General features: G+C 49.5%; 2 protein-coding genes across 9 annotated transcripts in view; one reads left to right on the top strand and one right to left on the bottom strand.

Moving 5' to 3' along the window:
• Positions 1-6594, top strand: part of ZDHHC3 (zinc finger DHHC-type palmitoyltransferase 3) — a 36664-nt gene extending 30070 nt beyond the window's left edge. For all 8 annotated transcript variants that reach the window (XM_032988078.2, XM_032988087.2, XM_032988095.2 and 5 more), the window contains exon 7: positions 3084-6594. In XM_032988078.2, coding sequence (XP_032843969.1) covers positions 3084-3326 — 243 coding nt within the window. In that variant the 3' untranslated portion in view covers positions 3327-6594. The remainder of the gene's footprint in view (positions 1-3083) is intronic.
• Positions 6595-7978: 1384 nt separating this feature from the next.
• Positions 7979-25155, bottom strand: TGM4 (transglutaminase 4). Its single transcript, XM_042806435.1, has 15 exons — positions 25029-25155; positions 24103-24267; positions 17990-18169; positions 17737-17843; positions 17273-17402; positions 16484-16602; positions 14924-15031; positions 14230-14404; positions 13579-13717; positions 13219-13322; positions 12102-12353; positions 11041-11388; positions 9467-9636; positions 8827-8963; positions 7979-8313 (listed from the first exon to the last, which is right to left on the bottom strand). Exons 2-15 carry the CDS (start codon positions 24116-24118, stop codon positions 8172-8174), a joined length of 2127 nt encoding a protein of 708 aa, XP_042662369.1. The 5' UTR covers positions 24119-24267; positions 25029-25155; the 3' UTR covers positions 7979-8171.
• Between the last annotated feature and the right edge of the window lie 618 nt (positions 25156-25773).

Below are 25773 nucleotides of genomic sequence, written 5' to 3'. Positions count from 1 at the left end.
CCCAAACCATTCTGTGATTCCGCCGTAGGGCGAGTCTGCCTTAACCGTGATTTCTGATAGCAGTGCTTCCCGCGTCTTCCCCTTAACAGGCAGGTTGTTACAACACTTGCCTCTTCTGTTTGCTCCTTCCTTTTGGACTTTAAAAGCGTATTAAATGCATGCCTGCCTTCTAACATGCAAGGTCTGTCCTGCAGATCGCTTCTGGGCCAGGCCACGCAGCCCAGCCTCCTCCTTTGGCGCTGCGGGCAATGGTGGGGGGAGCAGAGTATATCCTGCAGCATCACAGTGGTAACGGGCCAGACTTGTCTTACTGTCCCCGCCTTTGCAGCGCTGTACCTCTTACTGGAGTGGGAGCTTCCAGTATTTTATATTTCTTTGGTATGGAGGGGTCCCCTCGACACATCATGCGACTGATGCTACGTGGAGTAAGTGAATCGCACTCATCTCACAGGGGGCCGCCCCGATAGCCCCCTCCCCTGCCACCAAAAAAACTCCACCACTCACTCAGCCCGGGACATCTGTGCATGTCGTCTTTTTTCAGTATGTGTTCAAAATTATGTAATTTGGAATAGTGACAAATGATGGTTTCCGAGCACTTTTTTGTCAAAGTGAAACAGGGGCATGATGGGGGAAAAAAAAAAAAAAATGTTGGTTTAATATGAAACACAAAATTCTCACTGTCAAAAAAACTAGTGAGAAATTTTGAGTTTATATATTTTAAAAGAAGTTTTCTTTATACAGTAATGAAATGTCTTCAACAGTTGTGCATTCCTTCCGTCCCCCTTAAATTTTTCTTTTTTTTAAGGCGAAATGTCATGCCTTACTGACTGTGTGGCGGGCAGCCAAAATCAGAGCAGGATACACTTTTTAAAACTTCTCCTCATTTCCAATACCTGCCCTGAAGCGATGAGCGAGGTCAGGCTGGGAGAGAGGAAGTACTGCCCTGGCCTGCTCTGATTAACTGCTCCCTAATCTGGTATTAGGACGACCTCAGCCTGACCTTGCTGGGCCGGCTCAGAGGAGGCGAACGATGTATTTCTGGGGAGGGCAGAGAGGGGTTGCTGCCCAGAGACGTTCAAGATCTTTATTCCCGATCTAGATGCCAGCGTGGACCAAAATGGATTCCGCGCGTGGCTGGGGGCAGGGTTGAGGCTTGTGCTGCCAGGGAAGGGTTTAAATGCTTGGTGTCTCTTTCTCCCCCTGCCCCGTGCTACTTGTTTTCCTTCTCTCCAGATACTCACGCAATAAACGCCGCGGCCACGGTGCCGGTTGGTTACTAACGCGTTAGGAACCTCTGCAGTTTGCCAAGGAGCGGCCGACCACCAAAGGAGGTCTCCTGCTCGAAGCGGCAAAAGCGTCTGCCTCCTGGTTGCGCAGCTGGAACCGGAGTGTCCCGGAGGAGAAGCGCAGGCTAGTGCTAGGGAATGCTTTGCCGAGGCTCCGCTCCGCTGCCCGCGAGCGCTGCTCCTCTCCCGGCTTGCCCGGCGGGGAGGTAAGGACGGGCCCTGCCAGCGCCGGCACCCAGGGCCGCGTCCCAGGGCAAGGGATTTTCCCTCTCCAAAGCAGTCGAGCCCGCGCGCCTGCAAGCTGGGGAGCGGAGCGGAGGGACGCGTGCCTGCGCTTCGCCTTGCAAGGGGCGCGTCTGTCCGTCAGGGCTTGAGTTCTTCCCCGAATTGCATCCCCGAAGACCTCGATTCTGGCATTGCGTCATTTCTCTCTGCAAACTCCCTGGGTTTCTCCGAAGTCAGCAGAAGAAACGGGGCATGAATGAAGCTCACAGAAGCTTTGCACGTAATTCTTCAGTTTATGGTGTGTTTTCTCCCTGGGCCTGCTCGTGCTGACTCAACGTTATTGCACGACTGAGCTGCCTCTCCTTTGAAATGTTGTGTTATTTATAAGGCTTGCTCCGAGTGCAGCTGCGGTGCTGCTGAGCCGTTGCGTTTATTCATTTCCCCTCCTGCAAAACTTTGAAATGTTTTGTGGGTTGTTAGGGAAAATCGGCAGAATTAGGAGGTGACAAGTGTATTTTTCATCTAGCTCTTCTAAAACTGCTCTTTTAAATGGTTTTAACTGAATTTGCTCATTTTTTTTTTTTCTTTCCTTGAGCGTCTTAAAACTTGGATCCAGTATCCTTGTTTCTCTAAGACCAGAGTTTCTCCGTGGTCACTTGTATATCGCTGTGAGCGTATCATATGCAGCTGTAGATCTGGATTCTCTCTTACATGATACAGAAGATGGGCCTAAAAAATTGCGCCCTATTTCATGTAGGGGAAGCCTTAAAAAAATATTCTTAGTTCCTTATTTCTACATGGAGAAGACTACCAGAAAAAAAAAAGTGTCACTACCCAAATTTGATGCATCTGTTATTTAAATACAGTCAAAATATTTGCTTTACTAAAAGTGATATTCTCGGAGAATAAATCAGAACATTGTCTGGCCAAGGCTCCAGTCCCATTTTGAAGCCTCCACTTCCACCCATACAGATTTCCTCACCTCCCAGCGGGTATCTGGCTTCCATTGTGATTTGTCTTTGACAGTTTGTTAAATTGGAAATTGTGTTCTTCGATATTTGCTCTTAATTGGCACAGAGTCAGCTTGTTCTTATGTCACTTTCTGCTGACAAGCCTAGATATGGCGGTGGTAAATGCCTGATCACTGGAAAAAGTTGCACGATTTCGTCTGTATCTGAACTATTGTAAAAATGCCCAAATAAGGTGAAATTTTAAGTTCTAATTGTATTTTATTACTCTTTGGAGGGATGCAAAAAGCAGTGGGAGAAGATGTCCATTTCCAAAAAGGAAGGCTTTTAAGAAGCCATCTCTTTACCGTAAAGATCAATAGCAACTGATACTGAAATAAGTCACCGAGATTCAGAGTGTCTACTAATTTGGTCTTTTTTTTAGGGTTTCGTTGTTAAATTTGGGGGTGAAACTCGCAGTAACGCAGGATGTCTGTCTTCATTGTTAACTAAAATGTGAAAAACACGTTGGCTGTAGACAGGCAGCTTTGCACGTGCTACAGCGGTTGGTGCCCAAATACCTGCTCGAAAAGTGAGACGACCCAAAACTCTTCTCTTCTTGCAGGGTATTGAGCGTCTTAAAAATCAGAAGCCAACCTGGGAGAAGATCAGCGGCTGGGAAGGAATGAAGCTGGCATTCGGTGGTGCCTTCTCTTTGGGTTGGTTCAACCCTTTTTCGAACCTGAACTGCAAGAGCCCAGCGCCGGCCGAAGCGGCGGCAGCCGCTCCTGCGTCTGCAATAATGTCCCAAGAAGAAATCGAGCAGTTTCTCGCTCGAGATGTTGCCGTCCAAATGTTACAGGAATAAGCAAAGCATCCTCCACAATGTCAGGAGCAGCTTTCAGGTGTTTGGTTTTTTTGTTTTTTTTTTTAAGTAATTACTTGCGCTGGAGATTTGAGGGGTTGTTTTTTAACATACTTTTGGTGCATTGAGAAAATCAGGAGTATTTATCTGGAAGCCAGGAACAGCACTAGCAGAAGCAATGCAAATCTCCAGAGAAAGCTTTGTAAGTGATGAGATCCGTAAGCTCCTTTCTGGACTTGCGTCAACTGCTTTACTGAGCTTTTCTTATTTGTCCTTTAAGGAAAGTTTATAACTGTCGGATAGGTTGGTCCCAGCTCCCAGAAACGTGCAGTCCTAAGGAGTCTGGTTCATCTTTTGTTTTTAGCCTTTTGGAGGGCTAAATGATAAATCCTGTGCAATGGCCAGATTAGCCCAGCTCTAAAGGTTTCCTTGAAAAACACATCCTTCTTGGCTCATCCCATGGATGCTGCCTCTGGATTATGAAAGCTGCTGGTGCTCAGGTGTTAGCAGAGGGGGGGCACGGGGCTATGGCCGTAGCAGATGGGCGAGCTCACCCTGTCTGTAATTCCTTTGAGCTCTGACTTATCTCCAGGGGTAGATTTTAACCCTCTGTGCTTGTGGGGCTGCCCAAGGCTGGCGCTGCTTGTCGGAGCCGGCGGGCTGTGGCCAGCACAGCCGGGAGCGGGCAAGTATTGGCCGGGCTGTCGAGCTGCTGGTGGGGGGAGTCTTTGGCCCCGGGGCCGCGGTTCGCTGGCACGTAGGAGGTGTGGGGAGGGAGCTGCCTGGCCGAACTCTGCAGCCCAGAAAGCAGGCAGCTGGTCCAGGCCAGGCACCGGGGCTATTTCTGCGGTCGAAGAAGAAGAGGGAGACGTGAGCAGCCTGCTGGTGGAGGTACTGGCTCTCTCCATTTAACTTGTCTAATTTAGATGTCGCTCTTTTTTTTTTTTTTTTCTTGATAATTAGAATTAGTTGAGAATGAATATTGCCTCTTAATCTCACTGGTGTTTAACGTTGTACTATTAGTACTTGCCATTAGGCAGAGTTTCCTAACACTAATTTTGCAGCTAGCTCCTGGTAAACGTTGGTGAACCCACAGAGGGAAGATGCATCGCTCAAGGAAGGTGTCACTGCGGGTGGCAATAGTTGCAGCAAAGTCTTGCAGAGGTGATGCTAGCCGCTGCATTCAGATACGCTACAAACATCTGGCATGCTCTAGATGTCAGTGTAGTTTTAATTTAGGTTGGTTTTAATTTTTTTTTTTTTTTCCTTCCTGTTGTCTCCCTTAGCTTAATGGTCAGTAAATTTTGCAGGATATTAGACACGTGCTCCTGGTTTTCCCCCACAGGACATGCCTGATTTTATCTCCCCCTCCCCTGTAATGCAGACCAAAGATAATTGCTTCCTCTCGAAAGTAAGAGAAAGGAGTTTTGAGGATGAAAGCATGGTATTGTGAAAGACCTATATGAAGTTTTTACTATTTATAGAAGCAATACCAAATTAAATTTGTACATTTTTTTTTCTTTTTTCCCCCTAGAAAAGTATCTTAATAAGAATTAATTGTGTGACATTCAGGGCTACTGGGGAAGGATGGGATTATCTCTCGGACTTGTCCTCTGCCACAGCAGTCCCTTTTCCTGGCAAAGTGTCTGGGAACAAGTGGAATGCCGTGACTGTTAGGAGCACAGCTTGGCTAAAACCCCAGGGGTATTTCCAAACAGTCATCCCATCCCCTAACCCCTCTGGATGTCTCCTCTTTTGTCAATGAAAAATAGATTTAGAAAAAATCATTAGGAACTGTGTATTTATACAAACCTTTTTAGTAAAGGGAAACACCCTGCATCTGGGGGGAATTGAGGTGTCCTCTCGTGTCATTTAGACATGAGGTCTTGAATGTCTTTCCCAGTGCAGCAGTGTGATAGTGAGGGAAGGAGCTCTCCTCCTTCTGCACCAGCCTATGTTCCTCTCTGTCAGCGTCCCACAGCAAAGGGACATCAGGGGCAGACACAGATCTGTAAAGGATTTCCCTATAGGGAGCAGTAGGGATGTTGAAGTAGGAAAAGCAAGAGTACCCTTTTTAGCTCATGTTTTCTAATTTTGGCTTGCTGCTCGGCCTCTGCACCCAGTTCACATCCCTGCCGCAGGTGCCGTGTCTGCAGTGGGAATGGTGCTACAGCGTCCCACGGGGAGAAACCAGTTAACGGCTGAAAATCACCTTGAGGCAGGCACATGGGGGTCTCAGATTGGGAGGGACCCCCTCGCACTGCGTTTTGGTGATGCTCCTCAGGACGTGGACCCCTCTTACGTGGCTTCAGGTAGGCATGGACGGAGGCAGCGCCTTTCCTCCTTCGCTCTCAAAGCTGGTTCACCTCGTCACGAGAAGAGGCATCCTTCGCTTCTGTTTCCCACCTCCCGTGTTGTTCCTCAGGTGCTGGCAGTTCTAGGTTTGGTTTTTTGTTTTTTTTTTTTTTTTTTTTTTTTTAATAGCTGAGAAGGAAAAGCAGTGTGAAGAGGAAGGTGAGAGTCGGAATGGCCACCTCCCTCCCTCCCATAGCGCGGTTACGGTCCGAGTGAGAGACGGGGACATGTCCCTGTGCCTTACCCAGAGCCGTGGGCAGCCAGCCCAGCCCCGGCTCTGGTGCCCACCAAAGCCTGGTGGGATGACTTCCTACATCCAGCAAATCAGTTCTGGTGTCTCTGGGCTGTCGGTCTCCCTCATCCTCCTCTTCTCCCTCGCCCCCAACCAAGTCCCAGTACCCCTTGGTGCTCCTCTCTGTCTCGGTACAGTGTGGCAACTGCCAGAAATTGCAAGAGTCTTCACAAGTTGGAAAACGGTTTTAGCCACAGCTCTAACATAAACTTCCTTCTTTCATGACTACCTGGTAGCTTGAGACCAAATGTGATTTTCATGAAATTGAAACCAAACCCACCGTTTTCCTTCCCTCCACGCACTCCTTGCCCCTTGTTAAATTGTGCCTTTTGTCTTCAGGCCATGCTGCTATGGTCCCGGCTGGCTCGCCGGGCCCCAGGGAAGGTGCTCTTTGAGAGCACGCTTGTGGTGCCACAAACACGGGGGGGGGGCCAGGGAGGGTGCTCCCCCTACACTGCTCAGTGTGACATGGTCTGCTAGAGATCCCAGCCCTGCTCCGGCATGGGGTGTCAATACGTGATGGACAGGGTCACGGCGGACGTGGAAAGCGTACTTATACTTCGTATCTGGTGTCTTCTACAGCAGATTTTCTATGCAAGTAAAGAATACAGTTTTGTAAATATATATATTTTGCTGTTTGTAATTCCTTTTTATGCCTCTGGCCATTATTGTACTTATTAAAGAACTAATACTTCATCTGCCAAGGACCACCTGCTCCTCCCTTCCCCGCGGGCACCCTGCACCCGCTCTGCCTGCAGAGAGGGGCTCCTGCTCCCCGCCGTGCCACCACAGGAGATGGCCTTGTGGGGACCCAGCCCTGCCACAGGGTGCTGGGACCCCATGGGCAGGGGGGCGGCTGGGGCTGGGGCAGCCAGACCACCTTTTGTGGCCCAGCAGTTGCCTGGGCACTCCTCCAGGGTTTGAAACACAAGGGAGGGGTCAAAATGTTGTTTTGTTTTGTTTTGTTTTGTTTTCATGCTCCCTTTTCCCCTCTTCCCTTTTCCCCTCTTCCCTTTTCCCCCCTTCCCTTTTTTCCTCTTCCCTTTTTTCCTCTTCCCTTTTTTCCTCTTCCCTTTCTTCCTCTTCTCTTTCTTCCTCCTCCCCTTCCTCTTCCCCTTCTTCCCCCTCCCCTTCTGTGAGCTGGCACATAACCAAGTGTAGTCACCACTTCTTTTTTCCACTCCACAGCCCTAAAGCTTGAGGATTTGCCTTTTAAATAAATAACCCCCTATACTACCACATGGCTCAGTTTCCTCTTTCCTCACAGAAATGCTGGAAACCCCAGTGCCTGACAGCTGCTGGCCACGTCATGGTGATGCCATGGGGCAGAGCAATCCCTTGCTGCCAGCCGGCTCAGGAGGTGCTGGGGTGTGCAGCACAGCAGCGGGCTCCAGCTGTGCACAGTTGTTGTCTCCTTCGACATGACCATGGCTGGAAATGCTCCAGATGCACACGCCACCATCAAGGTCCTACCTGTAAATCCTGCAGCGTTCGGGGTGAAGGGGTGGAAGTTACACATTACTAGGGAAGCACGGTTAGTGCTGCTGGAGATGGTACTCCTTCCACAAATGCCTGAAAACCCCCCAAAAGAAATTGGGTGGGGTAGGAAGAAAAGGTATGAAAAACGGTGTTTGGGGAGACTGTGCTAGGTTTGCTCTTTTTGTTGTCTAAAGACAAAAAAAGGTGCAAGCCGGTACATTCCCCAGCTGGCTAGCTGGGAGGGAGAGGGAATCACCCGGGAGGGATTTGCTTAAAACTTCCCTTTTGCCGCGCAGCAGCCTGTGGTGTGGTGAGGTCCCTGGGGGCCTCCCAGCCACAGCACTGCTGGCCCTGGTATCCGAGGGGCTGCACAACACCCCCGGGCTCACCCCCACCGCCGGCTGACGCTGGCGCCTTCGTGAGCTCCGGTCCCTGGCCTGAGGTGGGAACGTCCCCTCGCAGGTTCGGAGCCATCCCAACCCGGCCATACCATCCAACCCAAGCACACAGTCGATTTTAACCATCTTTATTGAATCACAATTAACTGCAATCAATGCAACCGTGCCCTTTTAAGTCAGTTTCATTCCCTTAGCTTAATGGGATTTTTGCGCTTTACTTCTAGAGTACTATTTAGCAAATAAGGAGGCAAGAAGTGCCTGAGACACACAGCGGTGCTGCGCATTCGGCGAGGCCGCCGTTTACAGCCCGCCAAGGCGCAGGTCCTACTCGGTGATGGTGATGGCCTTCACTGCAGAGATCGCTTTGATCTGGGTCGAGGTCAGCTTGGCTACTATTTTCTTCTCTCCTAGTCTTGTCGGAGTGCATATTATTTCAGACTTAATGATCTTACCAGGCTTTACATCCCTAAGGAGAACGAAAAAATAAATAGTCCCAGCATGAGTTATGGTTCTTATTTGCTGCTTTCAGATCGTTTTCCTTACAGAAATAGCTGCTATGTGCATTTAGGGCGAGTGTTTCCCTTCTCCCATGACCAACATGCAGCAAGGGGGGCTCGGAACGGTGGCACTGGCTGGTGGTCCCGGTGATCCTGGGGACCTTCCCCAGGCATCCCCGTACCCCTGAAAACTAAATTTGGCTCTGAAGGAAGCAGCTGTGTTCACACCATCTGGGCAGCACCCAGCATCACAGCAGGAATGTGGGAAGAGCTCCTGTTGTGCCCAAATGCCCTGAGCCTGCCAACCTCTATGTGGGTCTTTCTGCTGCGTGGACTGCACCCAAAGATGTCGTGGTTTCGAACATGGCTTGAGGAGGGCTGTTAGTCCAAATCTCCTAACTGCTTCTTCAAGGGAAATTAAAAAAAGAAGAAACAATGCAGAGTCCTGCCATGCTCCTTTCATACTGGGTTCATCCCCTTACCCCTCATCAAATGTTGACATCTTAAATATGCCCAAGCCTTCCACCAGCAGCTTGCAGTTGTCCATGGGCACATTCAGCTTGTTCTTGAAGATGAAGGCACAGGCGAATTCCTTGTTCAGTTTGGCTGTTTCTGGCATCTGGCAGAGGAAGAAAGAGGGGAACAAACCCAAATACCGGGGATCAGGCGGGTAATAAAGATCCTGGAGCTGCTGCAGGTTTGCTTCTCACCACCAGCATGGTACGGGGACTAGCCCCTCATATCCTTTCTGCCATCCTGCAGCACTGTGTGCTCTGCCCTGCTGGCTGTTTTCCCAGCTCTTCTCTGGTTTCCTAGCATGTTTCTCCTTTAGGAGGTAGAGCTGTGGGGTCGGAGGTGGACCCTGCACAAACTGCACTCTTCCATCCCTTTCCCTCCAGCAGCCCCTGCCTGCCCGTTTTAGATGGGGCAATAAATCTTAATTTCCTCTCTGCTTTCAACCTTCAAATAAAGGCTGAATAGCCAAACAAAATGCTAAGGACCGAGCGTCCCAGGTGGCGGCTGTATGGTAGATGCCCCTGGGAGTGCTAACACCAACATGGTGCTACAGTAAGCAGGGCTTTAACCCTCGTCCCCAAGGAGCCGGGCTGGCGGCTGCCTCACCTGGATGGTGATGGGAGGGTACTCGAATCTCATCGTCATGTCCTTGGTGAGTTTTTCACCCACCCCCTGGACGTCGGCAATGGCGGTGATGCGGATAAGCACCTCGTCTTCCACTGAGGCCAGAGTCTTCATGTACGCGTCAGCAGCGATTTTCAGAGGGACCTGCATCTCTGCAGGAAAGAAAACACCGCTTGGTGCTTCATCACATGCCTGGGAACTGGGTGGCAAAGTCAGCTCTGGCGGCTGGTGTCGCAGGGTGCAGGATGAGTTGTATTTGCTGAGACCTGGGGGCCCTTCAGGGCCGTGTCCCCAGGGGTCAAAGCGCTGGCTGGGCGGGTGGTACCTGGCACACGCAGCTCAGGGGAAGGGTGGCTGAGCCCACGGGAAGGGTGGCTGAGCCCAGGGGAAGGGTGGCTGAGCCCACGGGAAGGGTGGCTGAGCCCACGCCATCTCCCCACCAAGCCAAATGCTGGCTCAGGCTCAACTCCAGCGTCTCGACAGCCCTCATCCCTGGCTGCCCCAGCACTCAGGAGGAGGCAGAGGAGCGTGAGGTTGGGTACACTTAAGCCTGTGTTCCCTGGGATTTCTCTGAGGCACTGCTTGCTATAAAATCAGCAGCTTTCCTTTCGCTTCAGACATTATCTTTAATTGCCTGGACAAACTTCCAGTGGCTTGGAAAAGCCCCAGAGTCAACAGCGCTGGAGCCCGAACATTGCTTTAGCCGCAAGGCCTCCTGGCTTTAGGAAATAAAAAAAAAAAAAAAGCCCATCCTTATATCCAAATGTATGTAGCTACCTTTGTGCCTTACTCTGCTGCATTTTGACAGCCGTGGTATATGCATGAAAACACTCAGCAATCACCAGGAGCAAAGATTTTTTTTTTTTTTTTTTTTTTTTGCGAGAGTGACTCACACTTGGAATGAGCAAGTGCTGTTAATTATTCATCACTCGTTAGTCTGTTGTTTAGCAAATTTCAGGCACATTGCTGGTGCTCAGAAATGCAACCCATTTGAAGATACGCAACGAACAGCAAACAGCTCTTGGGATAAGCCAGGCAGGCAGCCATGAGGTTAAAATTTGCTTGGGCGAAGAATTCAGAAAATAACACTCGCCACCCACTCATCAACATCAGAGCGTCAAGCACAAGAACAAAAAAAAGGCTGAAATTTCCAGCCATCTGAAACCTGTGAGGGATCTGGCTCATACAGACGCACCCGAAGCCTGTGGTGGCATCTCTGGTGCTTACACGGCGAGGACGGGAGGGAGATGCTCCAGCACACCTCACTCGCCCCGTGGAAATGTCTGTCTGCCCACACTGATGCAATTTCTAACCATTTCTCGTTGAAGCTGTGGCACGGACAGAACCTTCACGTTTTAGTCCCTGCTATGGTGGGATGCCAGCCTACAACTGAGAGTCCCAAATGCAGCAATAAGAGAGGTAAGCAGCAGGCAGGCCATTTCTGCTCTTGGTGCCCTACAGAGCCATGCACCGGAGCTGTTATGAGCTAGCTCGAGTGAAACCCCAGACTGCCGCAGTAAATAGTCCAAAGAACACAGCAAGCTTTCCGTGCCTACCAGATTTGCCTTCAAGCTTGACGGTCTCGTTGATATATCCGAGGTTGGCCTCAATTTTCCCGGTATAGGACTGCAGCTGGCAGGAGCCGGCAAGATTGATGGTCCAGCTCCCAGAACTAGAGGTCTTCACTGTGATGGCCAGTTCAAGAGGATTGCCAGGGTACAAAGGTTCTTTATTGGTTATCTCAAGCTGGACCCCAGTCTTGGAGACTGCCTCAGGCAGGTCTGCAGGCTGGGCGGCCGTGTTACGCATGGGCACCGTCGAGGCGGCGCGTAGATGAACTGTCGGTTCTGAAGGGTGTATGAAGGAAGTAGCTCTCTCCATGGACTTCCTTTCCTCTTTGGAGCCTGGATGAAAAAAAAAAAAAAAAAAAAAAAGATGGGTGATAGCTGTATCTCAGTCTCCTCACCCAGAATCACCTTCCCTTTACTTACGCTTCTGCTGCTGAGCAGAGAGGATTTCAGGGCACCTTCTGCCTCTGCTCGGGAGACCCTCTTGCTTTACATTACCACCAGATCTAACAAGCATTTTGGTCTGGAAAAATTGCCTGAAGGCGACACTTTTAGAGGATGTATGCTCTTACATTTTTCAGCCCAAGATTTTCCCACTCCTCACTGGGAAGATCTAGCATGACATGGCTGGATCTGAGAACCATGGGGAGGGAATGTGATTTTTTTGGTTTGGTTTGGTTTTTTGTTTGTTTGTTTCCAAAAAAAAAAAAAAAAAAATAGTCTGGGGGAATGGATGGACAAAAAGGAGAAGAATGAAGAAATGAAGCAACGGGAAGTCTGAGCATGAGGCTGGTCACTCAGCCCATTTCTTCCCCTGCCTGCAAGCTTGCTCGCACCTGCCCCTGAAGAGCAGCGTGCAGATGTCACTGTGGGCATGAAGATGCCCAGGACCAGCGTCACCTCCCCTGGGTCTCCAGGCCTCCTCATGTGGCATTTGCCACTGCAGCTACCCCCACGGTTTTCTCCTGGAGAAAACACGCTTTATGGGGTGACCTGTGTGGCCAGGGGTCTCCTCTTTGGCACTACTTTAGAGGACGGGGGGCAGTCACCTTCGGGAAATTTGTACTGGGCGGTGATGTCTTCCCGCTTGTCCTGCCCAACGGCTTTTGTGCTAATGTTTATGCCGATGTCTTGGGTGTCTGCAGTCAGCTTGATGTACTTATCCTTGCCGTTCACGTTCTTGACCATCCAGTAGACTTTGTCAGCATTCACTTCTGCATACACAAACTTGCCATCAAAGGGCAAATACACCTCCCCTTCTCGAACAGCCTTCAGTGGGCATGGACCACACTGGAAAGCACCTAGAAAGCACATTCAACACCATTTGCTTTTCAAGATATGAGCAGAGTAATTAAATTTTTGTTCCACTCTCAGACCCACCCAAGCAGGAATCTGTGGCCATGGCAGCTGACACTTAGAAAATATTTCTCCAACTCAGTGATGAACTCCAAAAGCCCCCATTTATCCCATAGCTGTTTGTTTGGTTTTTTGTTTTTTTTTTTTTTTTTTTTTTTTATAGATGACCAAGGTCTGGTAAGAGCTTTTATGTGTTTCCCCTCACTTAAATAATTTTAAGGTTTAAAAGTCATGGCTTGGTGATGGAGTCAATTGAATTCAGCCACCTGTGTTTGATCTCCTGGCAATACACCACTTTCTGCACAGCCTTGAGGATTAATGTTTTCTTTCCTGCTTCTATATTCCCTGCACCTGTGCAGGGAGGGTAGTCACCAATTTTGGCAGTCACTCTTCTCATTTACCAAAGAACAGACTCCTGGCTTCCTCAGGAAAGCTCTACAGAAAGCATCTTTACTGGGGAAAGCTGTGGGACCTCTTATTACAGACTGTTTTGAGTCCTCAACTTCACCAAAGAAATAGAGGATGGTGGAAAGAGAAATTAGCTCTGATTTCCAGCTGTGCACTGTAAATGACTTTCATGTTCCCACAGCGTCCTGCAAGGTTTGTTTTCTGCCTGCTGAGAAACGCCGTTCCTCCCATCCCGGGCTGAGACAGCAGGAGTGAGACCTCCAGCTTTGGGATGTCACTGCCCAAGGGCATGAAGGTGTGCATGGAGAGTACGTGCTTTACTGACTGGGCACCATGGTTTTCATATGAAGAGTCCCTACCTCCCTTGGGAGTTGCAGAAGAGTTTTTCTAGGCAAATCCTACCTTGACTTCGCTCCTGGGGGGTTGAATCGATTGCCTGCCAGCCATCAAACCCTGCCGGCAGGTCTGTCCGCTTCATCCAGACATCATTCCACACATGGAAGTTCCTGCGTGCATTTGGGTTGGAAAGAAAAGGAGCGAGCTGTTAGAGCCCGAAGAGTTGAGATGTCCCTTAATCTTTAAGTTAGGGCAGGTTTGATGGGGATTTGCATGTAACCCTGTGAAACCCCAGGCTTTTTCTCTCTCTCCTGGGCAACAAACCCCAAGCAGTAGGGAAATTCTCAAAGGAATTGCTGGGGCTGGGAAACATGGCACTGCGGGGCAGTGCAGGGGGTAGGACACATTAGCCCCCTTTGGCAGTACCAGACAGAGTCGAAGGACAACCCTTCCTTTATTCTTCCGAATTCGTCCAGGTAAGTGTCAACTGTCAGGTTCCCCTCTGTATCGTGTGCCGAGTTGAAGTTACTCACGCAGCGGGATGGGATCCCCAAGCAGCGCATGACTGCAGCATAGACAGACAAAACACAGGGTCACAAAACCACTCAGGTTGGTGGTTGACTCAGGGGATTGTCTCATCCGACCCCCCTGCCCACCCAGGGTCCTCTAGAGCAGGTGACCAAGACTGTGTCCAGATGGCTTCTGAATATCTCCCAAGGATGGGGGCTCCTCAACCTCTCTGGGCAACCTGTGCCCATGCTCAGTCACTCTCACAGGGAAAAAAAGTTTTTTTCTCATGTTTAGACAGAACCTCCCATGTTTTGAGATGTGCCCATCACCTCTGGTCCTGTCACTGGGCATCACTGAGAAGAGCCTGGCTCTGTTTGCCCCGTTCCCTCCCATTTATACACAAGTAAGACCCCCTGAGCCTTCTCTTCTCCAGGCTGAGCAGTCTTGACTCCCTCAGCCTCTCCTTACATGTCAGATCCTGTCACCTCCAACACTCAGAGACACAGTAATTCGGCTTACTAGCACAGTAATCAGGATATCAGAGAAGGGGGACAGTTCATTGTTTACCTGTAGTGAGGACTCCTGCAAAGACCCAACATTGACCATAACAGACCGGCTTCTTCGTTTTGTAATACTGCTGCAAAATTGAGACGCTCCCGATCCAATCCAAAGGGGAGGTCCCGTTGTTGTAAATCCCTGACCAGTTCCCCATCACGACACCACTGTCATCATTAGCATTAACCTGTGGACAAACACACATGCAAAGGAGAAAAATATGGGGATGAGGCTGAATAGGGCTTAAACCCCTGGGTTTCTCCCCACCCTGTGGCACCCAGCAAGGCTGCTGGTGCTGGCTGGGGGGCTCCCCTACTTGGAAATCCTCCACCTGGATATCTTAGAGGGAGGTGGCACCCCTGCTCGGGGCAGCCAAAATGCACTCTGCACTTTGTATCTTAAACCCCAGGGCTCCAAGAAGGGTCCCACCACAGAGAGCAGTTGCCCCCCGAAACACAACCCTCATGTTGGCCCTGCCAACACAGCTGCTGAAGAAGGACAGTCACGGGGGCAGCTGCAAGCTTTGGAGATGGGGGGATGCTGTATTTTGCTCGCCTCTTCCCTCCACCCAAAATGCCTCTGGCTCTTTCCTTGTGGTTTCCCAAAGGAACCCGTTTTAGATGCATCCTGAAATGCTGTTCAAGGACCAAGTAAGAAGGAGGAGGGAAAGCTGGAGGGCCAAAGCACTTCTCTGAGAGAGGCATACCAAAGCAGACATGGCTCGGGACACAGACACAGGATCGCTTCTGGTGCTCAGCTTGAGTTTGCTTTTGTCCAGCAGATACATGCAGGCGTCCAAGACGAATTCCTCAAACTGTTTTGGAGAGAAAGTGGAGACATTTTTATACACCACTCTAAACCAGAATTTGCTCAATCACCACAAAGTCTCTATAAGTACTTGGAGGAAACTGTCAGACTAGTCCTAACTTCTAAACTTCCTTTATGATATTGAATTTTCAAGCCTACAGGGCTTCCCAAAGCTGTTCTCTCCAATGAAGGGCTTAAATGAAATCCCACCTTGGAAGACAAAAGCCCATCTCACGTATCTTGCAAACACAGTTGGAACCTGACCCAGCAATCTTTACTCCTGTGAATAGTCCTAAGTCACCTACGTCATCTCCCTTCAGCCCTGCAAATTACTCACAAGAGTAATGAAAATTTAAGAGAGCTACAGATATTCGGTCTATTGACATAGGTACAAAATGAACCCTGGGGAAGAAAGAAAGGTACATAAATGCAGATTATTACAGCATTCCTAATTAGCAATTGCTGATAAAGTTCCCTGAGGTCCAATTCACAGAGATGTCAAACATCCAACAAAGCTTGGCAGAATATCAATATAAATTCTCATTGCTTAACAGCAGAATAAATATTAGGATAGGAACAGCCCTGTGGACAATGCCCTTTGTCCCCTTTGTGGAAAAGGCATCAGTGGGAGCACTTTTTGCTGGGTATCTGTACCCTGCAGCTTGAAATTGCAGACTTACAAAACTAAACAAAAACAAAAACACGCACACAAAAAAACCCAACCCAAACCAAACCAAAACAACCAAAACTCAGATTCCAACAGGTTTTGGTGGGGAAGTCTGTCTGGATAGGGTGCAGGATGCTCCATTCGGGTGCCTGTGTGCTTCCTACAGGGTACAAATAAACCTGCTCTGGCATCCACTCGTGATATCCAGCCCGAGCGGGTTTGTCGTTCCACTCATCTCAGCGGCAGCGCGGAGGAAAACCCTTCCTGAGTGGGCAGGCTGGCTGTGTCCTGCACCCAACACTTCACCTCACAGCCGGTGAAGGCACAGCTTGACCAATGACAACCTCTGCCAGTGCTTTTCCCCTGTTTTTTCCCAATCATGATGCAACAGGTAAATAATCAGACTTTTTCCCCCCCATCAGCCCTCTCCATGGCTCACGAGCTGGTTACCGGCAGCTAATGTGTTGCACAAGAGCGGGGAAGACTCCTTACAGGATTTTTTTTCAACCAGAAATGCCCTGTCCCCAGTTACCGTGTCCTTTGCCAGGGGTCTTGTGATCTGGCTATAAACGTGCCATTAAATCCTGTTCCCCAGCTGTGGCTGGGGAAAACACTTAAGCACGCAGATTATTCTAAGCAGGTGAGCCCTCCCGGTGAAGCTGGCAGGATTATTCAAGCACTTGGAGCTACTCACAGGCTTAACCTGTTTATAGGCCTGATTCATTTAAAGGAATGCCTAAGGGAGAAAGAGCAAATAAGGGTAATAACGCTGACAAGACAGCTGTGTTTTACCTGCCCGAAATTCCAGGGTTTTTCATATATGCGGTATGCGGACCCAACGTAGATGTAGCCTGTATCATTGAGCACATACTCCTTTCTCTCCGCCTCGCTGGCCAGGAAGACGATGTCATCTGGAGCAAAAAAAAAGCCCTTCAGGTGTTAGGTGCTTTGCACACATGCTATACGAATTTTTCCTTGGAAAGCTAAACTGGGGGAGCTGGTGGTCTGTAACATTCACACCAAATGATGACCGCGCAGCACTCACATTTCTTTTTCCTATCATGGAAGAATTTCCTATAAGACTAACCTTTATTTTACTCCTGTAGGTCTATTGCTTTATGACCACTATCATTATTATATGACCACTATTGTGATATGACCATTATTTTAGCAGAACGTTTGTTTCTGACCAAACACTTTAGTGAACTAGGTAGACAGCAGAGAGAACTGGGGGACTGATGCCAACCAACACCACACATTTTTCTGACTGGTTATTTTTTTGTCTGGATTTTAAGCCGACCCAGTCCACCCTTGTGCTGGCCTAGGGAAACAGAGAAGGGTGACACAGAGGTGCAAACAGAAGTGACAGAGAGATGCCCCTTAACCCGTCACTGGGGGGTGAGGAGTGGGTCATTGCTGTTGCCCAGTTTCCCGCTGGCTCCGTGAGGATGCTGCTTGCAGTGTTTTCTGGGGGAAAAGCAATGTATGTGGGAAAGAGAGGAGAAAAAATGTGAGGAAAAGCTCCACCAGGGACAATCCCTGGCAGCAGTGATTATCACCCCCGGCTGCCGGACCACTCACCTTTGCACCAAGGATTGAACAGAAGGTACATGGAACCGTTTGGGGGTTTGTAAATGTTAGCCCCAGTCTTCACGTTCAGGATGTATTTTCCCACCGGGGCCCTGGGCGAGCTGGTGACAGACAGCAGGCACTGGGGAGGCAACGAGGAGAGGCGGCGTGACGGACCCTCCACCCCGGCCACAGGCGCGGGCACGGGCACGGCGCGCCAGGCCTGGCGCTGGCACCGGTGCCGAAACTGGCGGCTGTGGTCATCCGTGCTGGGGGGGGGGGGGGGGGGGAAGGCGGTGGGGAAGGGGCACGTCCTGCACGCTCAGAGGGGGAGCGACGAAAAAAACGGGGCAAGGCTGCTGCTCACCTAAAATTACAGGGCTAAGGGAAAGCCAGGCAGGGGTATGAGGGTCTGTAGCTCCTGCCGGGCTTGGCAGCGCTGCCCCTCGTGCAGGAGCACTGCCCACGGGCCCTACCTCTTTGCCGCTCTTCTTGACGATGGAGATTTGCCACCCGTTGAGATCCTGCTCCCGCTTCACGCTCAGCGACATCAGGGTGCCCCTGGTTTTCATTGGCTTTTCTCCTGGAAACGGACCCAGCACAACGTGGGGAAGGGCGGCGGGGGGCTGCAACGACCGGGCGATGCCCGGCAGCAGGAACGGGCGGCCGGAGGCTGGGGGGGCTCTGTCCCGCTTTGCCTGACGGCCGCGGGGAGGGGAACCCACTTACCGAAGCCGAAACGCAGCGAGAGCTTGTCGTCAGCCTTCAGCTCCCTGCTGAAGCTGAGCTGCAGCTGAAAGGCCTGCCCGCGCCGCAGCACCGGGCTCCCGATGCTGTACTCGTCCGTGTGGTGCAGGACGGAGTTCTGCTTCTTGAGAAAGTCGATCCCAGTGACCTTCAGATCGCTCCCTGGAAAGCCGTCACCGGAAAGGGGGAAAGAAGCAAAAAAAAATAAAAATTGATGGTAAATTCCTCAGTAAAGACAGTTTTCTTGTTCTTAGTGGAGCCCCGTGAGTCACCAAAACATCTAAGTGCCCAGTGATACAGCATGAGGAATCATGTGGAGGATCACCACAAGTAATGGATTGTACAACACTTTATATATATATATATATATAAAATAAAGTATAGAGTAGTATAATATAATATAATGTAGTGTAGTGTAATATAATATAATGTAGTGTAGTGTAATATAATATAATATAGTGTAGTATAATATAATATAATGTAGTATAATATAATGTAATATAATATAATGTAATGTAATATAATATAATATAATATAATATAATATAATATAATATAATATAATATAATATAATATAATATAATATAATATAATATAATATAATATAATATAATATAATATAATTAATATAATATAATATAATATAATATGATATAATATGATACAACATAATATGATATGATATAATATAATAGGATATAATATAATAGGATATGATATAATATAATGTAATATATACTAGGATATGATATGATATAATATAATATGATATAGAAACCATATAAATTTATTATATTATAATGTATAATATACAATATAAGCACTATAATAATTGTATATAATGATTTATATATTTTATTATATGATAGATATGTGATATTATAGTACAGTATAGTATGTTATAATATATATAATAATATATTAAATAATAGATCAACATAATAATATATTAAAACGTATAGAATACAATAATATATATGACATAACGTAACATATAACATAACAGACATAACACAATAAATACTTAGTATATGTGTATAGAGATACAGAGGGCCTTGCTGCTGGGATGGGTTACGGATGCTGGCAGGGGTGAGCGTGCTGCAGCAACCCGCCCCGAGCAGGGACCAGCGCCCGCCTCGCCCTCCGACCGTTCTCCCCCCGGCCGGGGCAGCGTGCCTCTGCCTGCCCCCGCGCCGCCCGGCGAGCCCGAGGGGCGTCCGGCCTCGGAGGTGGCCCTGGGCGAGTGGGGCATGAGCGGCTCGAGGGAGGTGGCAGCAGCATGAAGGTTTCTGCCCGTGCCCGCCGCCAGGCATCCCACCGGCATCCCCGCGCCCTCGGGGCTGGCTCCTCAGCAGCCAAAAAGCCGCAGGGGGGCTCCCACTGGTTTGGCAGTCCACGTCCACTGGCCCACCGCCTACCCTGTCATGCTGCCAGCCGGCCGGAGGGGCCAGCAGCCACGAGCCGGCTCCGCGGCGCGCCGTGGGCCGGGAAGCTGGCATGACTGCAAGTTTTGTCGCAATACTGGGAGTCTTACTTCTGCAAAAGTCTTGCTTCCCCCTCTCAAAAGCGGAGCAGGGGCAAAGCACCTGCATCCCATCGCTGCGGCTGCTGCGAGGCGGCTCCACTCCCCCGAGCATCTCGCGTGGGAGCCCACCAAAGGTCCTGGCCGCCGCAGCACCCCCGTGGGCAGTGCCCGTGGTCCTGCCACGACCTTGAGCCCTCTCCTCCTTGTCCCCACCTGCTCAGCTGTTTTGCTGGTGGCACCTTGTCAAAGCCGAGGCTGTGACAGCAGCTCCTGCTTGCTGCACGGCTGTGCCGTGCCGAAGGCATGGAGCATCAGCTCCTTGAGTATCACAGATGGTTTTTTGTTCTTGCAGGTATTAAAACAAGTAGTAATAGCAGTAGTAGCAGCACGGACAGGCGAAGGAAGCGCTGCTTGCCAAGGCACGTTCGTAGGTGCGGCCCCCACCTAGCACAGGGCAGCTTAAAAATTAAACCTCACTATTGGGACTTATATCTCAGCGTATTCCTCTCTAGTCAAAGACTAGCCTTATATTAGCATTGAACACATCCTCCGTGATTATCAAATAATAATTAATTGTTCCTAACAATTAATAATAATTAATTGTTCCTTACAAAACGTAGCACACATGGTCAAGCTGGGAGTAAACCGAATGTGCCGAAATTCGGCTCCCCTCAGTTGCTGAGATCCCCAGTGTCACTGAGATGCCAAGGGCCTGGGAAATAGGGCTCTTCAGGGCACTGAAGCTGATTCCTTGCATTTCCCCCTCGAAAATTAGTCCCAAATAATACCACAGCAGTCATTAATCAACCTCTTATGGAAATCTGCATATGTGAATCTTTGCAAGTGCTGCAGAGGTGCTGCCTGCCTCAGAGGGATGCTAAACGTGGGGGGCAGAGCACTATAAAGTAGAGTATAGAATAATATCGTATCATAGAACAGAATAGAATAGAATAACAATATATAAAACATATATCACATGTCACATATATAATGAAATATAATATAATGTAATGCAATACAATGTAACACAATGTAATGTAACACAATGTAATGTAATGTAATGTAATGTAATGTAATGTAATGTAATGTAATGTAATGTAATGGAATAGAATAGAATAGAATAGAATAGAATAGAATAGAATAGAATAGAATAGAATAGAATAGAATAGAATAGAATAGAACAGAAATACTCAGAGGTCACCTGAGAAGTCCCATGTCCCTCGGGCTCGCTGGGCGGTGCGGGGGGAGGCAGAGGCACATCGCAGTGGCCCCGGAGGACGAGGCAGGTGCTGGTCCCTGCTCGGGGCGGGTTGCTGCAGCACAGTCACCCCCGAGCACTGCCCCCCCTCAGGCCAACCCCTTCACTTCAGCAGAGTTTCGGTGTCCAGCAAGAGCCCCTGCCAGGTTCCCAATTCTGTGCTGATTTTGTAAGAAGACATGGCATTTAAAGATCACCTGGGCTGCTCTCTACTCCTGCAGATCGGGATGGGAGTGGGGCTGGGAAAAGCCTCAGCACCTCCGTGCCCAGCAGCTCGTCCTCTGGGCTGTGGCATAGGAGTGGGGCTCCAAGAGGCACAGCCCGGTGATGCACTTGAGCAAAGAGAAAGCCCTCAGCTTTCAGTGAAGATGGGGGTTTGGGCTCACTGCTTCAGGCTTTGGCAGGCTCCCCAGGTGTGACAGGGAAAGCTGGAGTGTGCCAGAATGTGGCTGAGCTATAGGTGGAAGTGTTTAACCTGTCTTGTACTTGCCCATTAAATATCCTTAGGATAGAGGATAAATTCTATGAAAACAGTAGGGAGTAACAATACTTCAAAAGCACTTGGCTCATGACTGATTCAGATGAAGATATGGGACAGTCAGGAAATGTTTATGGTAGCTTAGAAACTACCAAGTCAAAGGCATAATGGTTGAAGGGATTAATTCACCAAATGTCTTGACAGATTTGTATGGTACCAGGCAACTGTGCTAACCTGAGTATCAACAAGAGCCATCCCTAACACCGAAGAGGCTGAAATCTGCTGGTAGCTGCTGTGGCATGAGAGGTGCCACAGGCAGGGTTGGATCCAGGGCAGGCTGAAATCCCAGGCACGCTTCCCACTGCCACCTGCACCGGGCAGCGACCGCAGCCTTGAGTAAACTGAACTGACTGCCCATGGATCCCCACCAGATTACTACCTCCGTGTATTTCTGCTTAGTAACTATATAAACCATATTTATCTTAATTACATAACAGTAATCAGTGGTACAGCGAATCAACTTAAAATTGGCTATTACCTTTTGTTAACTCGTTTCATTTTTGAGTGCTTTTTGCTTGCTTCCTGCCTGTCAGATGCCAACCTCGGGCTGATGTTTTGTTCAACAGGGGGTGTGTATGTGTCAAAAAATTTCAGCTAAAATTGCTCAGCCCTCTTGAGAAGGATGAAGGGGAAATGCGTCTTCCTCAGCATTAATAAATCTCCAGCCATCAAAGCTGCTCAACCTTGTTCCTTATGGAAACCCTGGTGCCGGGCTGAGAAGCTACCAGAAAAGAGCCCTGGTGATGGGAGAGGGCTATGGAGGGGTGTGAGAGCTGAATGCATAGGATGGGTCTGGGAAAGGGCCCTGGGGAATCCATCCTTCCAGCATTTCCTAACTTGGGGACCGCCTTTGCACCCCCTGTTTCTGGACATCACCGACGCTGAGGATGCACAGGGGAAAAACACAGACTTGGGACGTGCCCTGACAGTGCGGAGCGCGGTGCCAAAGACCTGCCCCCACGCAGCACTGCCCGTCACTCACGCTGCGCTTGTACCTGCGCCAACACCCCCGTGATAACCTGTGATCCGGCCGGAGCGGTGTCCCGTGCCAAGGAACGCCGTGGAGCGAGCTGGCGGCATGCCCACCGCCGCATCCGAGGCGGCTCCCTCCCCGGGGACAGCCCCTACCCGCCGCTTTCGGCTGCCTGCTCTGCCTCCTGCCCGGTGCCCGCCTGCCTGCGGGCACCCCGCTTTGCCAACACGGGAATTATCGATTGATAGCAGAGCCAAGCGCGCCGAGAACGCACCCGCCCGCAGGACAGAGGCTCGAGCTGCAAGAGGCAGCCCCTGGCTGTGCTCGCCCCTCCTGGGGCAGGACAGAAGCAAACCCAAAGCCCGAAGTCTGTCAGATTTTTTTTTTTATCTGCCTTTTTTTTTAGAAGAAATTTCAAGGCATTATTTTTATTTTTACCTCCTAGTTCTATGATTTATCACTTACAGACCTCCTTCCCATGCTAACCCGCTGGCCCCATCGTATTGCGACCTGCCTGGGGAGAAGTTCAGAAATTCAGCCCTGGCTGTGCTCGCCCCTCCTGGGGCAGGACAGAAGCAAACCCAAAGCCTGAAGTCTGTCAGATTTTTTTTTTATCTGCCTTTTTTTTTAGAAGAAATTTCAAGGCATTATTTTTATTTTTACCTCCTAGTTCTATGATTTATCACTTATAGACCTCCTTCCCATGCTAACCCGCTGGCCCCATCGTATTGCGACCTGCCTGGGGAGAAGTTCAGAAATTCAAGAGCACAGTGATTGCCCAGAACAGAACCAGGGACATGAGGACTTTGCACTGGTAAGGATCTGGGGCCTTTTTTCCGTGAGGATAAAGTGATGGGGTTTAAAAAAAAATATTAACACGGAGCAGAGTGTTTATAGCATGCCTGGCTTTAGTGGGAACAAAGGCTGCTCAGAAGGACAGGAGGGAAGTGGGGTGAGAACTGCAGTTTTACAAGAAAGTGCAAAACCTGGACACCTGCATTTATTCCCCATCCTTGCCCAAACTCCAGGCAAACACCCTCACATCCCAGAGACATGAGAATACATCCCAAAGATGCTGCTGCCCAAGACTTCCTGGAAAATTTCAGATCATCCACACCCAGAGTAGGGAGGTGTGAAATGGAGGGGCTCGGAGCGGTGTCAGGACACCCCTCCCCTCCTGATGGCTGTGGAGAGCTGCTCCCGGCCCCGCTCCAGTCACCACCGAGCACCACAGCTCCTCAGCTGCACCCCAAACCCCAGGGGTGGTGGTTCAGCAGCTGCTACAGGAGTGACTCAGGCACCTTCCTAGGTAGGTGCAGGATCTTCTGACAATAGGGCAGGCAGGACGGCTGCGGGATGGAGCTCAAGTCCAAATAAATCCCCTTTTCAGTTACTTTGAACCTTCTGTCAGATGGTATCAGCCATCACTAAAGAGCAATAATCTATGCGGTTAAGTAACCTGAAAGAAAGGAATTCCTTTCACCTTGACACAGAACAAGTTTAGAAAAGCTGCATTTCTTTGACATTATCACCAATAGAGCCAGATGTCTACAGGTTGATGAAAAGCGATTTGCATTTTTCAGTTGGTTTACCGATATGTCAAAAGCAGAATTTGCGTAGCCAGAGCAAACCTATCCCCCGGGAGCAGTGGTGGCACTAAAACACCTTTCCCCAAGGTGTCATCCACAGCAGTCAGGGGTGTGAGAAACCCCCCACCTCCACGGGAGCTGCCGTCCTCCCTGAAGATGTGCCAAACAGCACATCTAATATAGGCGATCATATCAAGTGCTAAAAACTCACCAGTGTTATTGCTCATGGTTCTTGTCGATGTTTCGCTCTGAGGTGCCTGTGATGCCAGCAGCTTCCAAGCTCCTGAGTAGCCTCTGCCACTGGCTTCTGAGTGTGGAGAAGGAAGGCAGGCTGCCCTTTTTATCAGTGCCTCGCTCTGAGGTGTCAGCAGGTCCACTGCCAAGGGGTGGTGTTTAGAGAAAGGAAGTTCCCATGGAAAAAAAAAAAAAAATGACTACAACTCCCTCTGCACATAGTCAGACCCTGAAAAACAGCGAAACTTAAATCCCAACTCACGTGGAAGGTGGATTTGCACAATCCGATGACAGGTGGACAGACCCTTCACTGACAAACAGCAAAATCATGGGCTAGATGAGTAACAAGAATACACCTATGCCCTAACATCCAGGTTACTGGGACTGCAACTCGAGGGCTAAATTTACAAGGCAGCCCACGAACAATTCATCCTTAGGAAAACAGAGTTCCTCACTAGGACCAGTCTAACTTTCTTTGAAGTTAATGAGGTTTTTGCCACTGCATTTGGGACATAAGCATTTGAAGCTGTGGGCTAAATTCCAGCGTTTACGGATGTGGGTTGGAAAGGCCAAGGACCCTGGTGCTGGCCCCCTCCCCGTGCGGTCAGGTGGATGCCAGGGGAGAGAGCCCAGCGGGAGCGCCGGGTGGGGAAGAGGAGAAACAGGCCATGCCCAGGAGGAGCAAGAAATGTGGTGGATCAGGGGCCATTTGCTGACAGCTCTACCAAAGGTCTCTGCCCAGGAGGTGGCTGGACCCTACATGCCCCACTGCCACCCTGGTCTGCAGCGCGACCAAAGCTGGAGAGACGAGTCTGCCCCATGGAGGGCAGAGCAGGTGGCATACAGGCCAACAGTGCCATGGGGCCGGTGGCCAGAAAGCGATACAAACATGCCCTCAAATACCTCAAAGCGAAGAGCAGCTCAGCAGTGGGAGCAGCCTCAGTGTCCTGACGCCTCCCTTCACGGCTGCAGCCCAGGGTAAGATCCAGACTGCAGGGCTGGCGCATCCAAATGTAGGATCTCCCTAAACAAGATCTCCCCGTGGAAGCCTTCAAAGGCACTGACTTTTCTCCATCACTTCAGGTAGCTAGGTATTTACCTTAGGAGGACTGTTTCATTTGGTGCTGAAGTGTTGGTGCAAGCTAGGTGCTGAGTTAGCAGATCCCTCCCTTCGAGCATGTCACTGCTTGCTGGCAGGTGTATGTTGGGTGTCCTTACTGGAGAGCATGACTAGCGCATCACAGGGCACCAAGGGTTCAGTACACAGCTATAATCTCGCAGGACATCTGCATGAACATCTGAAACACCAGCATTCTTAGTGGATGGAGCATCACTCACCATTCAGCAACAGACAATGTGCTGGCAATTACATATTTCACTGTTGAAAAAACCACTACAACCTCAATTTACCTTTCAGTGTTGCTTTTACTCTGCATTTCTTTCTTCCTGAAGGGTGAAAGACATTTTTGTTTAGAAACAGCATGGGATCAAGTAAAGTATACATGGAATGTCAGTACAATAACAAATAATACATGTAATCTGAACATTGATGATGTCTGTTACTGGTTTCCACTTAAGTGCAGCAACAGAATAATCCACTTCATCTGAAGTAATTGACAGTAGCTTTCTAATCCAGTCTCAACTTGTT

The sequence above is a fragment of the Tyto alba genome, unplaced genomic scaffold (genome assembly GCF_018691265.1).
Source record: "Tyto alba isolate M040663 unplaced genomic scaffold, T.alba_DEE_v4.0 Super-Scaffold_46, whole genome shotgun sequence".
Taxonomy (NCBI): domain Eukaryota; kingdom Metazoa; phylum Chordata; class Aves; order Strigiformes; family Tytonidae; genus Tyto; species Tyto alba.
The sequence above is the reverse complement of the archived record's forward strand: the minus strand, read 5'-3'. Positions and strand labels throughout refer to the sequence as shown.